The 18652-nt window shown below is 39.2% G+C and overlaps 3 protein-coding genes across 3 annotated transcripts; all 3 read right to left on the bottom strand.

Moving 5' to 3' along the window:
• Positions 1-6584: 6584 nt before the first annotated feature.
• LOC133731241 (uncharacterized) lies at positions 6585-9049 on the bottom strand. Its single transcript, XM_062158661.1, has 2 exons — positions 7972-9049; positions 6585-7639 (listed from the first exon to the last, which is right to left on the bottom strand). Exons 1-2 carry the CDS (start codon positions 9047-9049, stop codon positions 6585-6587), a joined length of 2133 nt encoding a protein of 710 aa, XP_062014645.1.
• A 1818-nt stretch (positions 9050-10867) lies between these two features.
• On the bottom strand, positions 10868-11998 carry LOC133731240 (serpin-ZX-like). The gene has a single exon (XM_062158660.1). It carries the CDS (start codon positions 11996-11998, stop codon positions 10868-10870), a length of 1131 nt encoding a protein of 376 aa, XP_062014644.1.
• Positions 11999-17326: 5328 nt separating this feature from the next.
• On the bottom strand, positions 17327-18475 carry LOC133731239 (serpin-ZX-like). Its single transcript, XM_062158659.1, has one exon. It carries the CDS (start codon positions 18473-18475, stop codon positions 17327-17329), a length of 1149 nt encoding a protein of 382 aa, XP_062014643.1.
• Positions 18476-18652: the final 177 nt, after the last annotated feature.

Here is an 18652-nt window from a genome sequence, read left to right as displayed (position 1 = left end):
CCACCTGTACCTACTTTACTCTCTGACAATTGTATAGAAGATTTTGTAGCTCAAGAAAGCTATGCTTAAACTTGGCAGTCAACTATATATATATACACAACATGTAGTTGCAGAAATATTAGAGATATATGTCAGAGAAGAACATAATATATATAACTTTGTCTTCGTTGAAGAACAAAAATGTATGAAATGAGCAGAAAATCACATTATAAAAAATACATTAGAAAACATGATCCAAACTATGCAAAAAATACTAATTAACTTGCTCGTGGAGCAATCACCAACTAAATCCGAGCATCAGTTTACCCCTCTGAGGTTAGGGGTCGTCATCATGTTAGTCCCTCTAGTTTCAATTTAATCAGTAACACCCTTGTACTCTCCAAATTCATCAGCCGTGTCCAATTTCTACTATTCCGTCCAATTTGGACCGTTAAGTCTGACTTTTGAGGGCTAAAATGGTCATTTCAAGACAAAAAAAAAACTAAAAAAAAAAATCTTTTTTTTCGTTTTTTTTTTTCTGTTTTTTTTTTTTAGTCCGTGACCATCAGCCCCAATATTGGAAAATTTTAGCCCACTTACACCAGCAAAAGAAAACTGTTCCCACTAACCCAAACATGCATGAAAAAGACCATTTTACCCACTAACCCACCTAACTCATTAAGGCGGTTCCATTTCCATTTTCAGTTTCGAAAAAAATTCGTCTCTTCATCTTGCTCTCGCTCTCGCTCTCCCTCTGGCTCTCGATTCTGGGTTTCCGAATCTCGCTCTCGATTCTCAGTTCCTCCACCAACTCTGCTATCTAGACCAACTCTGGCGGCGCTTCAACATTCTTCGGCTTCTGTATTGATAGAAAGTGAGTGAAAATCTCTTTTCCGTTTCATATTCTTTTCCTTTCTGTGAGATTGAACTTGTTCGTAGCCTAGGTTTGGTTAATCGAGTGGGTAAATGACAAGAATAGGATTATTCATGTTTCAAAATCTGAAAAATCTAGGGTTTCGGTTTCAAATCTGTTACAAATTCATGTTGTGGTGAAGTAGATGCCTATTGGGGGCCAATACATGTCTATTTCCCCCCAATACATGTATATTGCATAATGGACATGTCTATTGTCACAATTGACATGTATATGCCCCCAATTAATAGGCATGTATTTGGCCCCAATAGGCATGTATTGCCCCCCAATACATGTATATTGCATAATGGACATGTCTATTGTCACAATTGACATGTATATGCCCCTAATAGGCATGTATTTGGCCCCAATAGGCATGTATTGCCCCCCAATAGGCATGTATTGCCCCTCAACAGAAGCTTCTGTTGTGGTGAAGTAGATGCCTATTGGGGGCCAATAGGCATGTATTGCCCCCCAATACATGCCTATTATTGCATAATGGACATGTCTATTGTCACAATTGACATGTATATGCCCCTAATAGGCATGTATTTGGCCCCAATAGGCATGTATTGCCCCCCAATAGGCATGTATTGGCCCTCAACAAAAGCTTCTGTTGTGGGGAAGTAGATGCCTATTGGGGGCCAATACATGTCTATTGTCCCAATAGACATGTTTATTCGGACAATAGAAGCTTCTGTTCTGTGCAGTAGATGTCTATTGGGGACCCTTACATGACTATTGCCCATAACAGAATCATCTACTAGGGGCCAATACATGCCTATTGGGGGGCAATAGATGTTTACTGAAGTTCAATAGTTGAGGTGTTGATCATTATTAATGATTTTTTTATTTTTTTGTTTATGATCAGAATGGCAAGAACAAAGCGACCACAAGTCAGTTCCAGCTCTGAAGAAGATAAGGAAGAAACAAAACGGAAAACACTTCAGCAAAGGCTGACAGAATTAAAGAATAAGAAGAAATCTAGAAGAGAAGAAGAAACTTCTACTGAAGATGAACAAACAGAAGAACAGGCGGAAACAGAAGAAGAAGTAGAAGAAGAAACAGATGAAGAAGGAGAAGGAGAAGAAGAAGAAGATGATGATGATGACAGAGAAACGACACAAAGGTTCTATGTCCAGACAAGAAGTCAAAGGAGTAAGAAAACACAACAGTCTAACTATGACAAGGATGAACAGACAACGAAAAAGAAGATTAAAATGGAAAAGTCAAAGACAAAAGAGAAAAAGCCAAAGAAAAGGGGAAGGAAGAAGAAAGAAGATACAAAAGAAAATGCAAAGATCGAGTGCAGGCAACAGAAATGCACTCTAAGTGCTTTCTGGAGATTGATTGACACATACAGAGACAAAATCCCAAAAGAGGCTTGGGATATTTTGAGTACTACTGTATTTTGGGGGATGATCCGGCCATTTTTCGAGAAGAAGCTCACTGAAACTCAGCTACACAAACATGAGGCCGACTTGGAGATTATAATGAAGTACTTTGATGTTAAAAAAGCCAAGTTTGTGTTTGGGGAGACAGAAATGGAAATAACATTGGAAGACATAAATGAATTGTTTGACTTGCCAACAACTGGTATTGAATGGGATCTAAGCAATAAGGTGCTCAAGGAGGAACGGAAAGCATCTTCGATATTTGACGTCAATATGAGGAAAGAAACAGTAATCAAACTTGATCTGGAAAAGGCACTTGGCAAGGAGCTCAACAAGAAGAAGAAGGCTAATCCCAAGATAATTGCGGCACTGATTATCATGTACCTCTTCAACGCATTCCTCTTCAGCATGACATCTACAACCTTAACATGGGACCTCATCAACGCTTGTGAAGACCTAGACAACATAAACAGCTTCAATTGGGCAAAGATGGTACTAGATTTTCTGATGGATGGGCTTCAGAGGTATCGAAAAGATCATCTGTCAACTCTTTCTGGCTGCCTCCTTCTCATATATGTAAGTACAATACATCATTTTCTTGAGTATTGGGGGGCAATAGATGTCTATTGCCCCCCAATACATTATAATTGGGTGTCTGTTGTTCATTTACTAACAAAAATGGTTTATTTTACAGTACTGGTTCTTGGAGAAGACAAAGATCAGAAACTGGATTCAAGGAATGGAGAATGAAAAACCGCGATTTGTGAGGTGGTCAATAAAGGAGTTGTTCAACCTGCAGAAGCTCCACCAGAATCCAGACTGGCCGGAGGAGTTAATAAGAGAAGGGCCGTGGTTGGAACATAACTTCGTCAAGTTATTGGGTATGGAAGAGGAGCAGGAAACACCAACTTTCGCCAACTGGGTAAGTTAGCAGGTACATTGGAACTTTACAAATTGTCTATTGCGGGCCAGTAGACCTGTCTTGGCACACCAATACTGGGTTTATAATGTCTCTATTGGGGGGGGGGGGGGGCAATAGATATCTATTGGACCCCAATACAGGTTTTGTAAAGTGTCTACTGGCCCCCAATAGACGTCTATTGCCCCCAATATTGGTAAGTTTTTTTTTACTTTTTTGTTGTTTTATTGGTTGCAGGTTCCACAAGCGAGTCAGGAAGAGAAAGAAGAGAACATTAGGGTTACTGGGAACATGAGAGTTCTCCTAAAGGAGATTAATACAGTGATTGAAGACGAAGGTGACAAAAAGAAAATGGAAGAGAAAATGAAGACTATCTTACAAGCAAATGAAAACTTGGCAAACCATATTAAGGTGCTTTGGGAAAAGATTATGGTTGCTGATGACAAGATTTTGTCTATGGAGAACAAAGTGACTAAAGTGATGCAAGAAAACAGAGCGCACAAAAACCACATCAGAGCTCTGAACAAATTGTTGGCAAAGGCAAATGGGAAGAAACCAGATGAGGAAAGTAGTGATCAGAGAGCTAATCAACTTCAGATGGTGCTGGCGTCAACGGAGCAAGAAGATGGAACGGGGTATGAATATGATAGAAGCCAAGCTGAATATCAACCTCAAACACCAGTCAACGAAGAACCAAGGGGAGGTGATCCAGTTAACGCAGTTCCTCTATTTTTCAAGAAATCAGAAGAGGAAATACTAAATGAGGAGGAGATACTAAATGCTGTAGAAGCAGAAAAAATAGATATAATTGTCTTGACAATTCTCGAAGCAGCTAATTCGGCAGAAATGGCAGAACCAGAGAAGAAAGAAACTGCCACAAAGACAGAAGACATGAAAGAGAAGGAAAAGGTTGCCATGCATTCTATTGAGAGGAACGTGAAACAAAACAAGAGGAAGGCATCAACTAAGGACAAGGATGAGGATTTTGAGTATGACACTCCAGAGATCTTGAAGACTTACGGAAAGAAAAGAAAGACTGCTCCACAAGAACAGCTAAAGCAGAGAAAGAAAGCCGAACAGAAGCTGGCATCAAACCTGCAGAAAGGGAAACAAGTGCAGCAGCCAATTCAAATTAAAGATGTGAATTGCGAGAAGTACACTTGGAAAACCTTAAAGCCTGAACTCGCAAGACACTACCAGCAATTCTTTGAGATGGTTGATGACAATTTGTAAGTGCATAGCATAACTATTAAAATTTGAATATTAATGGGTTATAGACATGTAATAACTACACATTTTTTGTTTGTGCAGGTATACCTACTGGACAAGTAGAAATGGCATAATAGGGGTAACAAGGAGAGACATGAAGATTATCATCCAAGAGGAAGATTTGGATATTAGTGTAAGTTTTAAATTTTTGTTTTTTTTGGTCCCCAATAGTCACCTATTGCCCCCCAATAGGCATATATTGGTAATAGTCACCTATTGCCCCCCAATAGACATATATTGGTCCCCAATATGTGACTATTGGGGGGCAATATAGGTGCTGAACTTCACATATATAATACTAACAAATTAAACGATTGCAGGTGATCAAGGCTTACACTGAAATATTACAGAATGAACTGAAAGAAAAGAAGACTCAAATTGGATTGCTGGACATTGAAGCAGCGGTAAGTAATGAAGCAAAAATAGGAACGTGTCTATAACAATTGAATGATTTAATATGTGTCTATTTCCTGTACAGTACTACGTTATTCAACATGAAAAGAAACTGGCAGACTTCAAGAAAGAAGGAAAGAGCCTTTTGAAAGACGACTTCAAAGGCCATGTGATTGAAATAGAGTTATTTCTAATTGAACAACTGTGGAGTAACTTCAGCTACCCCAAGGTGCTCATCCCGATCCACCATTGCTACAGCCAGCACTACACACTGTTTATCATCGACAATGAGAAAAAACGCTTTGTTCACATGAACTCTATGCTGCCTCTAAAGAAGGAATGGACAAAAGATAATCACCACTACACCAACGCAAACTGGGTGGTAAGTAATAATATCAAAACAATGTGTTTATTTTTCAACTCTGGTCAAATTTAGAATGTCTATTGATGCTTCATATATCTGTATCAAACAGGTAAAGCACATAAGGAGGTTCATCCGTGATGTGAACATGACAGCCAGAAAATTTGACACTGACAGCCAGGATCAAGACAACACAAGAGAAAAGTGTAAAGGTGAGGACGCTCAAGGAGAACTTATCACTGAGGTTGAAGAAATGACCGAAAGAGAGAAAGAGGTCAGAATGTGGATCTTGGATAATCATATAGGCGAACAGGACTACGAGCTTGTAGAAGACTTCAACTGCCCTCAGCAGAAAACCTCATCGTAAGTGCTTCAAAATGCTTTAATATTTGTTTATGATGTGAAAAATGAAAATTTAATTATTACATTTGTGCCAAGTTTTCAGTCTATTGGGGGCCAATACATGCCTATTGTGAGGCAATAAGTACTTTGTTGAGGATCACTAAGTTTAATTCATGATTTACAGGGGGGACTGTGGGCCTTTTATGCTCTATTTCATGGAAAGCATAGTTCACGGAGTGCCACCGAACAAGAAGAAAACCGATGACATGAGGAAAACAATTCTTGAGAGGTTTGCAATGGAGGAATGTCGTTGGAGTGTTGAAAGATACCATCAAGAAGCTGCACTTACTGTAGGAAACGCACAAAGCTAGAAAATGTAAATTTTGGAATATTAATACTACTTTGGGATGATTTGAAAGCTTTTCAATATATTTTCTATTAAGTTGAAAGAATTTGTTTCCAGTCTCTACTGTTTAGCATATCACAGGTCAATATTTAAAATACAGGCCCATATTACATACATGTGCATTTAGCCCTCAGAAACCAGGTTCTATTGGGGGGCAATAGACATCTATTGGCCCCCAATAAAACTTGTATAGAGGGCCAAAAATAAAATAGTAGGACATCAAACTACATTGCAAATATGCAGGTGTAAAAATTCCACACTTGTTGAACTTCAAGCCTCCAAATAGATGTCTATTGCCCCCCAATAGACGTTTGTAGGGTCAGTTAGCTTTCACAACCCATTGGAAAGACTTGCAACTCAGAAACAGACATGCTAAAATGAAATAAAAATGGATAGAGCAACCGGAAAAAATCTCAATACAAGATCTTGAAAAACTTAATCAATTTATCAGTCAGCAATAAAATTGAAGGACCAATCAATGTCAATAATCTTTGACAGCAAAAAATGTTAAACTAACCCTCGATAAAATCATCTATTGCCCCCCAGTAGCCTAGTACTGCCCCCCAATACAACCAGTCAGAATGCTAAAACAATTGACAAATTTACATTCAAATAGGTTCAGTGCAGGTCTTCTTGTTATGCTGTCCCATTTTGCCACAGCGACTGCAACGAATGAGCTTCTTTTCACACTCTCCTCTAGACTTGAACCTCTTGAGCCTAGGCCTCCCAGGAGGCCTCTTTGCATTTGGAGGAAGTATGAAGCCACTGCTAGAAGATTCCGAAGAAGCCATATCAACGTTGGAAATTGGATAAATTGGAAAATCATAGCACTTCTGGCAATAATCAACATGAAAATGCTTATCTATAAAAGCATAAACATCCAATGAGGCAGCTTGAATTGCAGCAAGACCATGGCAGCAAGGAAAGCAGTTAATCGCCCATTTTTTACACGAGCAAAAAACAGTTCCAAGGTCCACAACATAAGAATACTTTGATCTCACTTCATAAACATTTGTATGGGAGTAATGCACATTGAAACGGAAAGCTTTCTCCATACCTTCTTTCAAACGACCCTCCATAACAGGAGTAAGTCGCGAGGTCCAAAGTTGAGCCTCGTCTCTCCTCTCACCCATCATCTGCATCACCCTAATCCGAGTCTGATCAAGCATAGTGTATACTGGCATCTCACGCTCAACAGCAAACCAAGCATTAAAAGATTCAGCTACACTATTAGCCATAATTCCATAACGGCATCCAGGGAAAAATGCGCTGCACCAATTTTGAACAGGCAAATCAGCAAGAAATGAATCTATAATATCAGCACCACCAACTTCTCTCAACTCTCTTAAATGAAAACGATATTCCTTTTCAGTGCACGAATATGCCAACTCAAAAAACTTCCTTTTAACATCATCTTTCAAAACAGAAGACCCTTTACAGTTGTATTTAGTCATAAGGTTATGCATCAAGTGCTTGTAACAGAAAAGATGAGGATTACCAGGAAATATCTTGTCAAAAGCACTCAACAGTCCAACACCACGATCACTAATAAACGTAATTAATCTACCTTGAGGTTCCAGCAAGCTCTTCAAGTGTTGGAAGAAAAAGGACCAATTAGCATCAGTCTCAGAATCGCAGACACACATTGCAAGAGGAAAGAAACCTGCAAACAGAAAAAAAAGAGTAAGTCTATTGGGGGCCAATACATGTCTATTGGGAGGCAGTACATGATAGCAGCGTGCCGCTGCACCGCCAACGGGAGCGTACCGCTCCACATTATCAACAAAAAAAAACAATAAAAAAACAATAATAAACATAAAAAAAAATAGAAAGGGGAAAGAAATCATAAGAAAATAAACGTGTATTGGGGGGCAATATATGTCTATTGGGGGCCAATACATGATTGCAGCGTGCCGCTGCACCGCCAACGGGAGTGTGCCGCTCCACATTTTCAACAAACATACAAATAAAAGATCTTAGAAATGAGAAAAGTACCATGATTTCCATTCTTTCCAGTTGCACAAAGTATCTGCCCCTTGTAGACACTCTTCCCAAAACTCCCATCGACAAACAAGACGGGAAGACAGAATTCAAAGCCATAAACACAGCCTGCATAAGCTAGGAAAAGTCTCTGAAACCGATTGCTCGATGGATCAACTTCCAAAACAAACGAAGATCCCGGGTTAGTCTCAAATACAGCATCCCTATACCATGTTAACTTGTTAAACGAATCAGCCTCAGAACCATAAATCATTTCCCTAGCCTTCTGCTTTGCTTTCCAAGCAACCTTGTACGATATATCAAACCCATAAGCTGACTTGAACTTGCTGATAATTTCCCTTGGCTTCAATGATAAGTTATAGCTAATGTCCTCTTCAATACATGTCTTGACAATTTTTGATCCCAAAAGCTCATGTTTTTGCTTCCGAAAAACACCTTTGCAAGAGTGCACATTGTTCAAATCACCAATTATAAAGCATCCATTTGCAGGGGATACATAACCACGGACATTCCAATCACATCCTTCGGTTCCCCAATTGGAACAAACCGCATGAATTCTATCCCAATCATTTCTAATAAACACAAAGCTGAACCCAACTTCAACAGCATATTTTCTAAGCTTCTCTCGGAACTCGGGGGAACCGCCACGAAATTTCTGCCCTACACATTGAATGTAACTAGCCCACTCATTCGACAAGTAACACTTTTGAACTTCAGTCCTAAATGCCTCAGTGAGGTAATCATCTTCATCCACAATACCGGAGCAACTATCTTCAAATGAAACAGAAGCATTTTTGCTGCAACTTCCATTGTTCTTCAACACCGTAATATCAACACAATCCAACTTGTAAATCTTGGCACCGCTAAACAGCATCTGGAAATCGTCATCATTGCGAAGAAAAAATATAGAACATCCAGGAAGGGAATAATGAAGCTCAATACCATCAATTGCAGAAAAATTGAACCGTTCACAAATGTATTCTAACAAATGAGCATAGCTCATATATTGATTAATACAAAACATGAAACTTTGTCCAGTATGAGTGCACTTAACAGCCAAAGAACCATCCATATTTCTGTATAAAAAAACAAAAAACAAAACAAAATCAAACCACTATTGGGCCCCAATAGACACATATTGCCTCCCAATAGAGGAGTCTGGAACACCAAAATAACTTCACAGAACAGAAAAAAGTTACTATAAACAACTATTTCTGACCTTCATTAAAGACTAAGAGTATCAAAAAAGAAAAAAAGCAGCTCTGTAAACCATCTATTGTCCCCCAATATGGGTCTATTGGGGGCCAATAGACACTTCACAAATACCAAAACGGATCGAACTGTTCTAAAACAGAACCACACAAACTTAGCACAACGAAAAAGATCTAACTTAGCACAACAAATTTATAAGCATGAAAATAGCAAATCGAACCAAATAAAAGATGAAATTCACACTTTTCGAAAAAGAAACAAAAAATAGAATTAACGAAACACAGACAAATCTTAGCGCAATCATTCGGAAATAACAAACCGCGCAGGAAAACAAACTCAGATTCAATGCAGGTGAATAGCAAACATGGATCCAAAAAAAAAATCGAAGAAACGGAATTGAAATCGAAGAAACAGTTCAAACCGAGCTGAAGCAGAGTTGAAATACAGAGCCACATTGCTTCTTTCTCTCTCCATGCAAGCTTCTCTCTCTCTATCGCGCGAACCAGAGTTTCTCTCTCTATCGCAGTTCTCTCTCTTTAGCGCGAACCATAATTTCTCTCTCTTCGTTCGCTCGAAATTTTGAAGACGCTGGGTAGTTAAGAAACCTTAAGAAAAGGGCAAAAATGTCAATAAAAAGATGTAAAAATGGAACTTTTGTGTAAAAGGAAATAAGTCTTTAGTGTGTTTTGTGTAAGTGAGAATTAAAAAAACTTCATGGGGTAAGTGGGAGCATTGACTCTAAAATCAGGGTAAATGGACTAAAACTCTTTTTTTTTTCATTTAAAAATTTTTTTTCCATTTTTTTAAATTTTCTTGGTTTTTTTTTTCTTTTTCTTCGCTTATTATTATTATTATTTTTTATAATTTTGTCTTCAACCTATACGTACACCACAAGTTATAATAGGTTTATAAAAACAAAAAAAATACTCTAGGTGGTTAAAAAGCCGCTCGCTGGTCTACGATATTTGTGATATATCTCCGATAAAGCGAAGAATTTTAGGATATATCCGTAAAATATAATAGGTTTATAAAGTGAAGAATTTTAGGATATATCCCCAATAAAGTGAAGAAATATCTATAAAATATGATTAAAAAAATAAATACAGATATTTCTTCACTTTATTGGGGATATATCCTAAAATTCTTCGCTTTATCGGAGATATATCACAAATATCGTAGACCAGCGAGCGACTTTTTAACCACCTAGAGTATTTTTTTTTTTTTTTTTATAAACCTATTATAACTTGTGGTGTATAGGTTGAAGACAAAATTTATAAAAATAAAAAATAAAAATAATAAAAAGAAACACTTAGAGTATTTTTTTTTTTTTTTTATAAACCTATTATAACTTGTGGTGTATATGTTGAAGATTAAATTAAAAAATAATAATAATAATAAGCGAAGAAACAGAAAAAAAAAAAAAAAAAAAACAGAATTTTTTTTATATTTTTTATAATTTGGAGCTCAAAATTACCATTTTACCCCCTACGTGGGGCCCACATAACAGATTTAACAGCCAATTTGGACGGAGGTCCAAAAATTGGACAAGGCTGATGAATTTGGAGAGTACAAGGGTGATTAAATTGAAACTCGAGAGACTAACATGATGACGACCCCTAACCTCAGGGGGGTAAACTGAAATTAGTCCTAAAAATAAAGCATATCATAATAGTAATAATCAGCCAGCAAGTGGATTGAGCACATGCCCCATGAACAGCACCGTTCCACGACCTTCTTTAATGAGAAACATGAATGGGTGATCAGCCACAAAGTCTTCTTCTTTCACTTCAGGCGGCGGAGCAAGAGCCCAGTATGACTGGGCAACAGTAGCAGCTGCAGCTGTTGTGCCATTTTCATCAACTTCAATCAAGGCTTCATGCATCATCACCATGGCATCAGCCGGCAGCCCTAGTTTCTCCATAACACTGGAGGCCTCAAACCTAGATGAGATCTTAAACTTTCGGATCAACAATTTCCGCACTTTAACCTCATTCCATTGAAGATGACGATCTAAAAACCCAGACTCTGAACAAACCCTCTCGGCCAGAGCTGGCAGCCCATCTCTTGCATCTGGAAGAAGCAAGTGCATTTTATAACCTCGCATGTCCTTGTAATCTCGACTTCGTTTGTAAGGAAGACTCAAGACTTTAAAACCATCATAGGCACTTATGGAGTGGCGATGACCGCTGGTCATGAAACGCACTCCCTTAACTAAATCCCCGTTCAGAAGGTGAAACTCACCTTTTCTGGTTCTTGATGCGTCAAAGTACTCATCGTCCCAAGTTGCTTTGAAGTATAAGGCGTTTGCGAAGATGCGACTCGTTAGGGTGGTGACTGAGTGCGGAGAAAGAATCTCAGGGATAAGGCCATTGGTCTCCTTGTTGATCCAGGAATTCACTTGGGTTCTCACTCCCTCGGGGTTGGATTTGAAATCGACGTGGTTTAGAGCCGCCTTGTAGGAAGTGGACAGAACCTTCTCGTAAGAATGATCCAGTGGGAGAGACTCGTCGAGCCAGAGACCATTGGCGAAGTTCAAACATGGCCCGCCGCCGCGGGATGCATCGGCCAAAATGGAAGTTACGAGATTGTAGGCGAAGGAGTTGAGGTCGTCGATGGACTTGGACTTGAGGAAAGACAGAAACTGGTCCAGATCGGAACTAGTTTTCCCAGCTGCTATTAGACTCAGCACGATGTGGATAGATACTGAGGAGTACACCATGTTCTTGTCTTTGAACTCGGTTTGGAGCAGTTGCTTCGTTATCTCCAGTCCGACTTCAGTTTGGTTGCTGATGGATTCTTTGAGATCCATTGTTGTTGTTTTTGTTTTCGTTTTTCGTTTTCGTTTGTTTGCGTCCGGGACCTTTGGCTTTTGGAAGTCCATTGTGGATGGGAAGGCAGACGCGCCTTGGATATATCTATATAGTTGTGAATTGAGCGTGTAAACCCTAAACCCTAATCTGTATTTATTGTTAGGAATTCCTAGAATTCCTCTTGCAGAAGCAAACAAGTGCAAAACAATATAGATAAACAATCAAGAAAACAAACACGAACTTGTTAACGAGGTTCAGCAAAGAACTTTGCCTACGTCCCCGGGCTGCTTCAAGAATCTCTCACAAGAAGTTCTCACCAACTCTCAAGACTGAGCTTGCTCTTTCTGTTTAATGCTTCAAAGACTTGATCTACTACTACAACATATGCCTTTATTTATAGATATCTAACCAGACCCTATAAGACATTGGAAACCTATTCCCAATGGACATAGAAACCATTACCAAGTAGGATTATGTAGGCAGGTATGAAATAATCAAAACTCCTCTTTGATCAAGGATTAACAAATCCTTATCCTATGTGGAATCGGATCCACACACCCAACATTTATAACCCCCTAAAGCCTAAAAAATAGGAAGATCAATATCAAGCAATATGCAGACCAACAAGCTTGAATTGCCGGTCAAGTAACAAGGGTGAAGTTTGATTGGTCTAGAGGATCCTTATATCTCAATAGATCTTATTAAATCAAATAATTCGAGAGGCTGAATCTACAGAGGAATTATTCTGTGGTCTGGGAGTACCACGTGGCACTACTATGTGGTGGTCTCAACCAATAATATCACTTGAATTTGGTGGGGACCATGCAGAGGATGAAAAAAAAAATTAAGAGACCAATCAGAAATAACTACAAGTCATATGGGCCAATAATATCACCACGAACCACCACGTATACTATAGTCCGAGACCATGTTATAATTTCTCGAATCTACAATGAGTATCCAAACCAATAAACAAATAAACTAATAAGTTAATTTGATTCAATTTGTAAGTTCAAAAGTAACATATCTTAAAACATTGAATTTATGTTAGATGCAATGAGATTGGTGTTAGATTGTTATCTAGCTTGAGCAACCTAGCCTCCTTCATCTGAAAAATTTTAGAGCAGCTAGGGATCTTTTTGTTAGATGATTTGTGTGAGAAACTTAGATTTAGGAAAGTACATTGTAACAGTAGTAGGCTGACATTTAAATAAATGGCCTTTTTTAAAAAAAAAAACAAAATCATGTCTCAAGTCAACCAAATTATGCATAACGGTCCACCCCTATGGGTCTAGTAAAATAGCTATTACTTAAGTAATTTAATTTTTTTTAAGATAATGAAGCAAACTACCCTACACCACTCGTGGGAAAATGAGAAGAGGCACATGAAGTGCAAATACTTTTGGTGACATTTTCAAAACCTGGGGAATCACAAACTCCTCCCCTATGAAAGGAGAAATTCTTACGGCATTAAAATTTAGAGGTAAAAATTAAAGGCTAGGCAAAAAAAAAAAAAACCTCGAGCCCATTTGCATAGACAACACTCACATCAGGCCCAGCAACTTGGAAAAATCCCTTAAAATGACCTAAAAACAAAATCACTTAATGGAATAGCCGTATATAGTTATATACATAACATGCACATCCTGATCTGAAGTAAATATATGCATAGTTAAATATTTACTTTTTGTCGTATCAGGACAACAAGAGTCGAACCGATCAATTTTGTTGTTAAATTTTTGTGATCGGTAAACGTTGCATACCAAAATCAATCTTAACGTCTTAGGGAGACATTATTTTAAAGTTTAGTTAAGGATACAAAATCAGGCTTAACAACGAAACTTTCAAAACCAAACACCTTAGAGTCATTCCCTTCTTCTTCTTCACTGTGAACCTCAAAGTCCAAACCAGCAGGGACTGTGGCACGAAACAGATAAGCAACAGATCGAATAATACGTCATTGGGGCGTATCCTATCCTCTCAAAAGCCTGACATCACATTCTAGATGTAGTTACTGCTTACTATGTACTGAGAATGAAGTAGTGCTGCACTGCTCGATCGGTACCGTAAAACATGTAGTTGCAGGATATTAATTTGTTTTCCCTATATTGATTCATTATGATCGACCAAGCAGAGTATATATAACGCAAGATCATAAATAAGAGAGCAAGACCTTTATCTATATTAAAAAAGAAAATAATAGTACCACTAGAAAATATTATCCAAACTGTAGAAGTATGAAACAACTGCCAAACGTAATTTAACTTGCTTAACAAGAATCAACCAAATAGCTAGAATGAATTTTAAAAAGTAAAATTAAACACACACACAAAGTATATCTTCCAACATTAGTAATCAGCCTGCAAGGGGATTAAGCACATGTCCCATAAACAGCAGTGTTCCAGCCATGTCTTCCCTGATGACAACCATGAATGGGTGATCCGCCACAAAGTATTCTTTTCGTAATAATCATCACTACATTCACAGTCACAGTCATCTACATAAACAGTAGCAGCTGCAGCTGTTGTTCTCTGTTCATCAACTTCAATCAAGGATTCATGAAATATTGCCGGCGGAGGGTTTAACACCAGTCCTAGTTTCTCCAGAATACCAGTGGCTTCAAACGACGAAGAAAACTTAAACTTTGGAATCAAGAATTCACCCACTTCAACCCAGTCTAGGTTTGTACGTACTGTTCAGATGACCATTTATAAAACCGGATTCTGAACAAACTCTCTCAGCCAGAGCTGGCAGCCCATCTCTTTCATCTGGAAGAAGCAGGCTCATAGAGAAACATCGGCCGTCATCTTCACCTGTTTCGTAAAAAAGTTTCAAGACTTTGAAGCCATCAAAAGCCTTAATAAGGTGGGAGTCACTGCTCGTCATAAAAGGTACTCACTTGACCGAGTCCCCATTGAGAAGGTGGAACTCATGATCCTTCTCTTTTGTGTAGGGTTCATGGAAGCGGTAGCTCTCTCTCCAAGAGGCATTGAAGTATAAAGCATTTGCAAAGATGCGTCTTGTTTCGTTGGTGACTGAGTTTAGAGGAAGAATCTCAGTGATATGGCCTTTTGTCTCCTTCTTCACCCATGAATTAACTTCAACTCTCACTTTACCGGGGTTGACCTTGAAATCGACTTGCTTTAGGGAAGCCTCGTAAGACCCGCACACCACCTCTTTGTAAGAATCCTCAAGAGGTTTAGACTCGTCGGTCCATAAACCGTTGGCCAAGTTCAAACATGGCCCGCCTTTGGCCGATCCATCGGCTAGAACGGAAGTGATGAGATGGTAGGCGAGGGAGTTAAGGTCGTCGACGGACTTGGACTTGAGAAAAGAAAGAAACGTACTGATCGAGATCGGAACCAGTTTTCCCAGCGGCTACTATGCTCAGCACGATGTGGATGGATAGCGGCGAGTACACCATGTTTGTGTTCTTGAACTCAGTTTGAAGGAGTTGCTTCGTGATCTCCAGTCCCACGTCGGTTTGTTGCTGATGGATTGTTTGAGATCCATTGTTGTTGTTTTTCGTTTTTTGTTTGAAGGTACAATTGGGTTTTTGAGATCCATTGTGGCTGGGAAGGTAGAGGCGCTCAGGCTCTAGGAAGAACGAAACAAATATATATAGAGGGGCCTTTCCACTAAATAAACTTTTTTTAAGTCATTTTAAGGGATATGGTGTGGGACTCACTTTTCGATCATATTTCGACATCTCGATCATTCAGTTTTTAGGTTCTAATGTATAGATCATCACTTCTACAAATTTTCATCCAAATTGGTGACCGTTAACTAGATTAAATCAATGGACGAACTAAATCTGTCCAACTTGAACAATTCGTGTTCATAACTAGTAAATCACTATTATGAATGCCTTAAGGATTATCAATTTGGCTAAAAACTTGCAGATGTGATTTACTCATATAGACCTAAAAATTAAACAGTTGAGATGTGAACTTGTGATCGAAAAGTGGGTCTAATAAGTTATCCCTTAAATTGGCCCAAAAAAATAGATCCCTCACTAGAAGGGCCTATGTGTGTATGACAAAGCAAAAGCCATATCATCAACAATAGCAGCTGCAGCTGTTGTGTCTTTTTCATTAACTTCAATTGTGATATATCATTATACACACACACAGAGAGTAGTTCAATGTCTTGTATTAAGAGAGGAAAGTAAGTCGTAAAAGATAATATAGCTGTTTTAGGTTTGGAGGTCGAAGGCACCTTGTACCTTGAAAAAAAAAAACAAAAAATAGAAGACAATTAAGAACATATATATCACGTACGTAAGACCATATATAAGAGAAACTTCTCCGATTTTGTCTAAAAAAATCCCTAACTCTCTCTCGGAGTTCCAAGCCGCCTTTAAATCCTAGCCGACTTTCAAGCATGTCTCGTCCAGCGGTAGCTGGCATCTCTACCGTTGTTGTTGCCGAACGGCGATGTTTTTCTAAAGACTCACTTGTGGCCTTTCGGGTTTGGCTTTTGGCTTGGAGTTTGACGGCAGCAGCGCTGGATTCAGGTTCATTGCTGTGCTGAGGCATGGAGATTGACGGTGGCATTGCAGCGATGGCGGCGGCAATATGAGGGACGTCCCGGCAGTGGTAGGTGGTAGGTGGCTTGTTGTGTTGTTGATCTGTATCCTTTGGTTGTGTCCTTTGGGTTCGGGTCTTCTTCTGCACGAGTTCGCTGATGATCCGGTGCTGGTGGTGTTCCTCATGGTGGCGCCGGCATCGAGCGATGCTGTTGTAGGCGGATTCGCACAGTGCGGCACTGGCTTGGTTTTGGGCTAGAGATTGTTGGACTCGGGAGGAAAAAGTCTGGGTCCTTGTGTTGTGGCCTTTATTTAGTTTAGTTTTGCTTTTTCTAATAATTCCCTATTTGCTTGTCATTAACTAAGTGCCGCTGAGCATAGTTTTACTTTACCTGACCTATTTGCTATTATAGCTTAGAAGTTCGCTTTATTAAGTGAGCACGAGATGTATAATGAGTGGTTTACTATGTACCACCGTGGTACCTCTACAGCCTAGTGGATGGATATGTAATGATCATTCTGGCTCGAATAATGACAATCTTTTTTTTTTTTGAGAGGAATGAAAGACTAATTCATTGATTGAGCATCATTACAATAATACCATCTTGTAATGACAATCATTGATAGATATTGATTCAAAAAAAATAAGAGCAACTTCTCCCATTTTGTTTCATAGAATATGAAGAAAGTAAATAGCAAACATCAAATATAATCCAGACAATAAAACTAGCTAGGAAACATTAAAGCACAGCCCTAAATAAGTGCGCACATCTTCTAGACTTCTAACAACATTATTCAGTCACCAAAGAGGATTGAGCACATGTCCCATGAACAGCACCGTTCCGGTCCTATCTTCCTTTATGAGAAACATGAATGGGTGATCCGCCACAAAGTCTTCTTTCTTTTTAATCCTATAATCTTCACACAAAGCACAACACATATCATCAACAGTAGCAGCTGCAGCTGTTGTGTCTTTTTCATTAACTTCAATTATGGCTTGATGATACATCTCCGAGGAACGAGCCGTCAGCCCTAGTTTCCCCAGAATATCGGAGGCTTCAAACCTAGTAGAAATCTTGAACTTTGGGATCAAGAATTTACCAACCTCAACACTTTCCCACGATCTAAGGTGAACATCTATAAACCCAGGCTCTGAACAAACTCTATGCGCCAGAGCTGGCAGCCCATCTATTGCATCTGGAAGAAGCAACCACATAGAAAAGGATCGGCAATCCTTGTAGTCTTCACTTGCTTGGTAAGGAAGTCTCAAGGCTTTGAAGCCTTCGAAGGCAGTAATACAGTGCTCAGCACTGCTGGTCATGAAAGGTACTTTATCGACTATGTCTCCCCCCAGAAGGTGAAACACATCCTCTTTGGTCTCTGATTCATGGAAGTACTCTTCGTACCATGTTGCTTTGAAGTATAAAGCATTTGCACTAATGCGAATCCCATTCACTGAGCCTGGAGGAAGAATCTCAGGGATGAAGCCGCGAGTCTGTTCCTTCACCCATGCATTCACTTCAGTTCTCACCTCCTCGGAACTGGTTCCCATAGTGACTTGCTTAATTGAGGCCTTGTAAGAATTGCACAGAACCTGTTGGTAAGATGATTCGAGAGAATGAGGCTCGCGGACCCAAAGACCATTGGCGAAGTTCAAACATGGACCACAACTGGCGGAGCCATCGGCTAAAACGGCCGTGACTAGGTTGAAGGCGAGGGAGTTGAGGTCGTCGGTGGACTTGGACTTGAGGACAGATAGAAACTGGTCCAGAGAAGGACCGGTTTCATCAGCGGCTATCATGCTAAGCACGATATGGATGGATAGAGGCGAGTACACCATGTTCTTGTCCTTCAATTCTGTTTGAAGGAGTTGCTTGGTTATCTCCAATGCGACGTCGGTTTGGTTACTGATCGTTTCTTTGAGAGCTTTGAGAGCTTTGAAATCCATTGTTGGTGGTTGCTTGGAGGCGGAAGGAGGTGAAAAGATGAGGAGATCGGCCGTGTAAATATTGCAGAATGAATATATATAGTGATAGATATAGGTTTCTGTGGGATTAGGGTTTTAATATATAATCAAAATTGTATTTTAGAACCTCTTGAATTTTTTTTTTAATAAAATTATAAT

This window comes from Rosa rugosa, chromosome 2 (genome assembly GCF_958449725.1).
Source record: "Rosa rugosa chromosome 2, drRosRugo1.1, whole genome shotgun sequence".
NCBI lineage: Eukaryota > Viridiplantae > Streptophyta > Magnoliopsida > Rosales > Rosaceae > Rosa > Rosa rugosa.
This window is presented reverse-complemented; position numbering and strand designations above follow the sequence as displayed.

Bases quoted from the DNA above. Each gene is read 5' to 3' on its own strand.
- LOC133731239 (XM_062158659.1), bottom strand. From the start codon at position 18,475: ATGGATTTCAAAGCTCTCAAAGCTCTCAAAGAAACGATCAGTAACCAA.
- LOC133731240 (XM_062158660.1), bottom strand. From the start codon at position 11,998: ATGGATCTCAAAGAATCCATCAGCAACCAAACTGAAGTCGGACTGGAG.
- LOC133731241 (XM_062158661.1), bottom strand. From the start codon at position 9,049: ATGGATGGTTCTTTGGCTGTTAAGTGCACTCATACTGGACAAAGTTTC. The intron at 7,640-7,971 runs GTACTTTTCTCA...TTCTGTTTGCAG, and splicing joins TGGAAAGAATGGAAATCATG to GTTTCTTTCCTCTTGCAATG.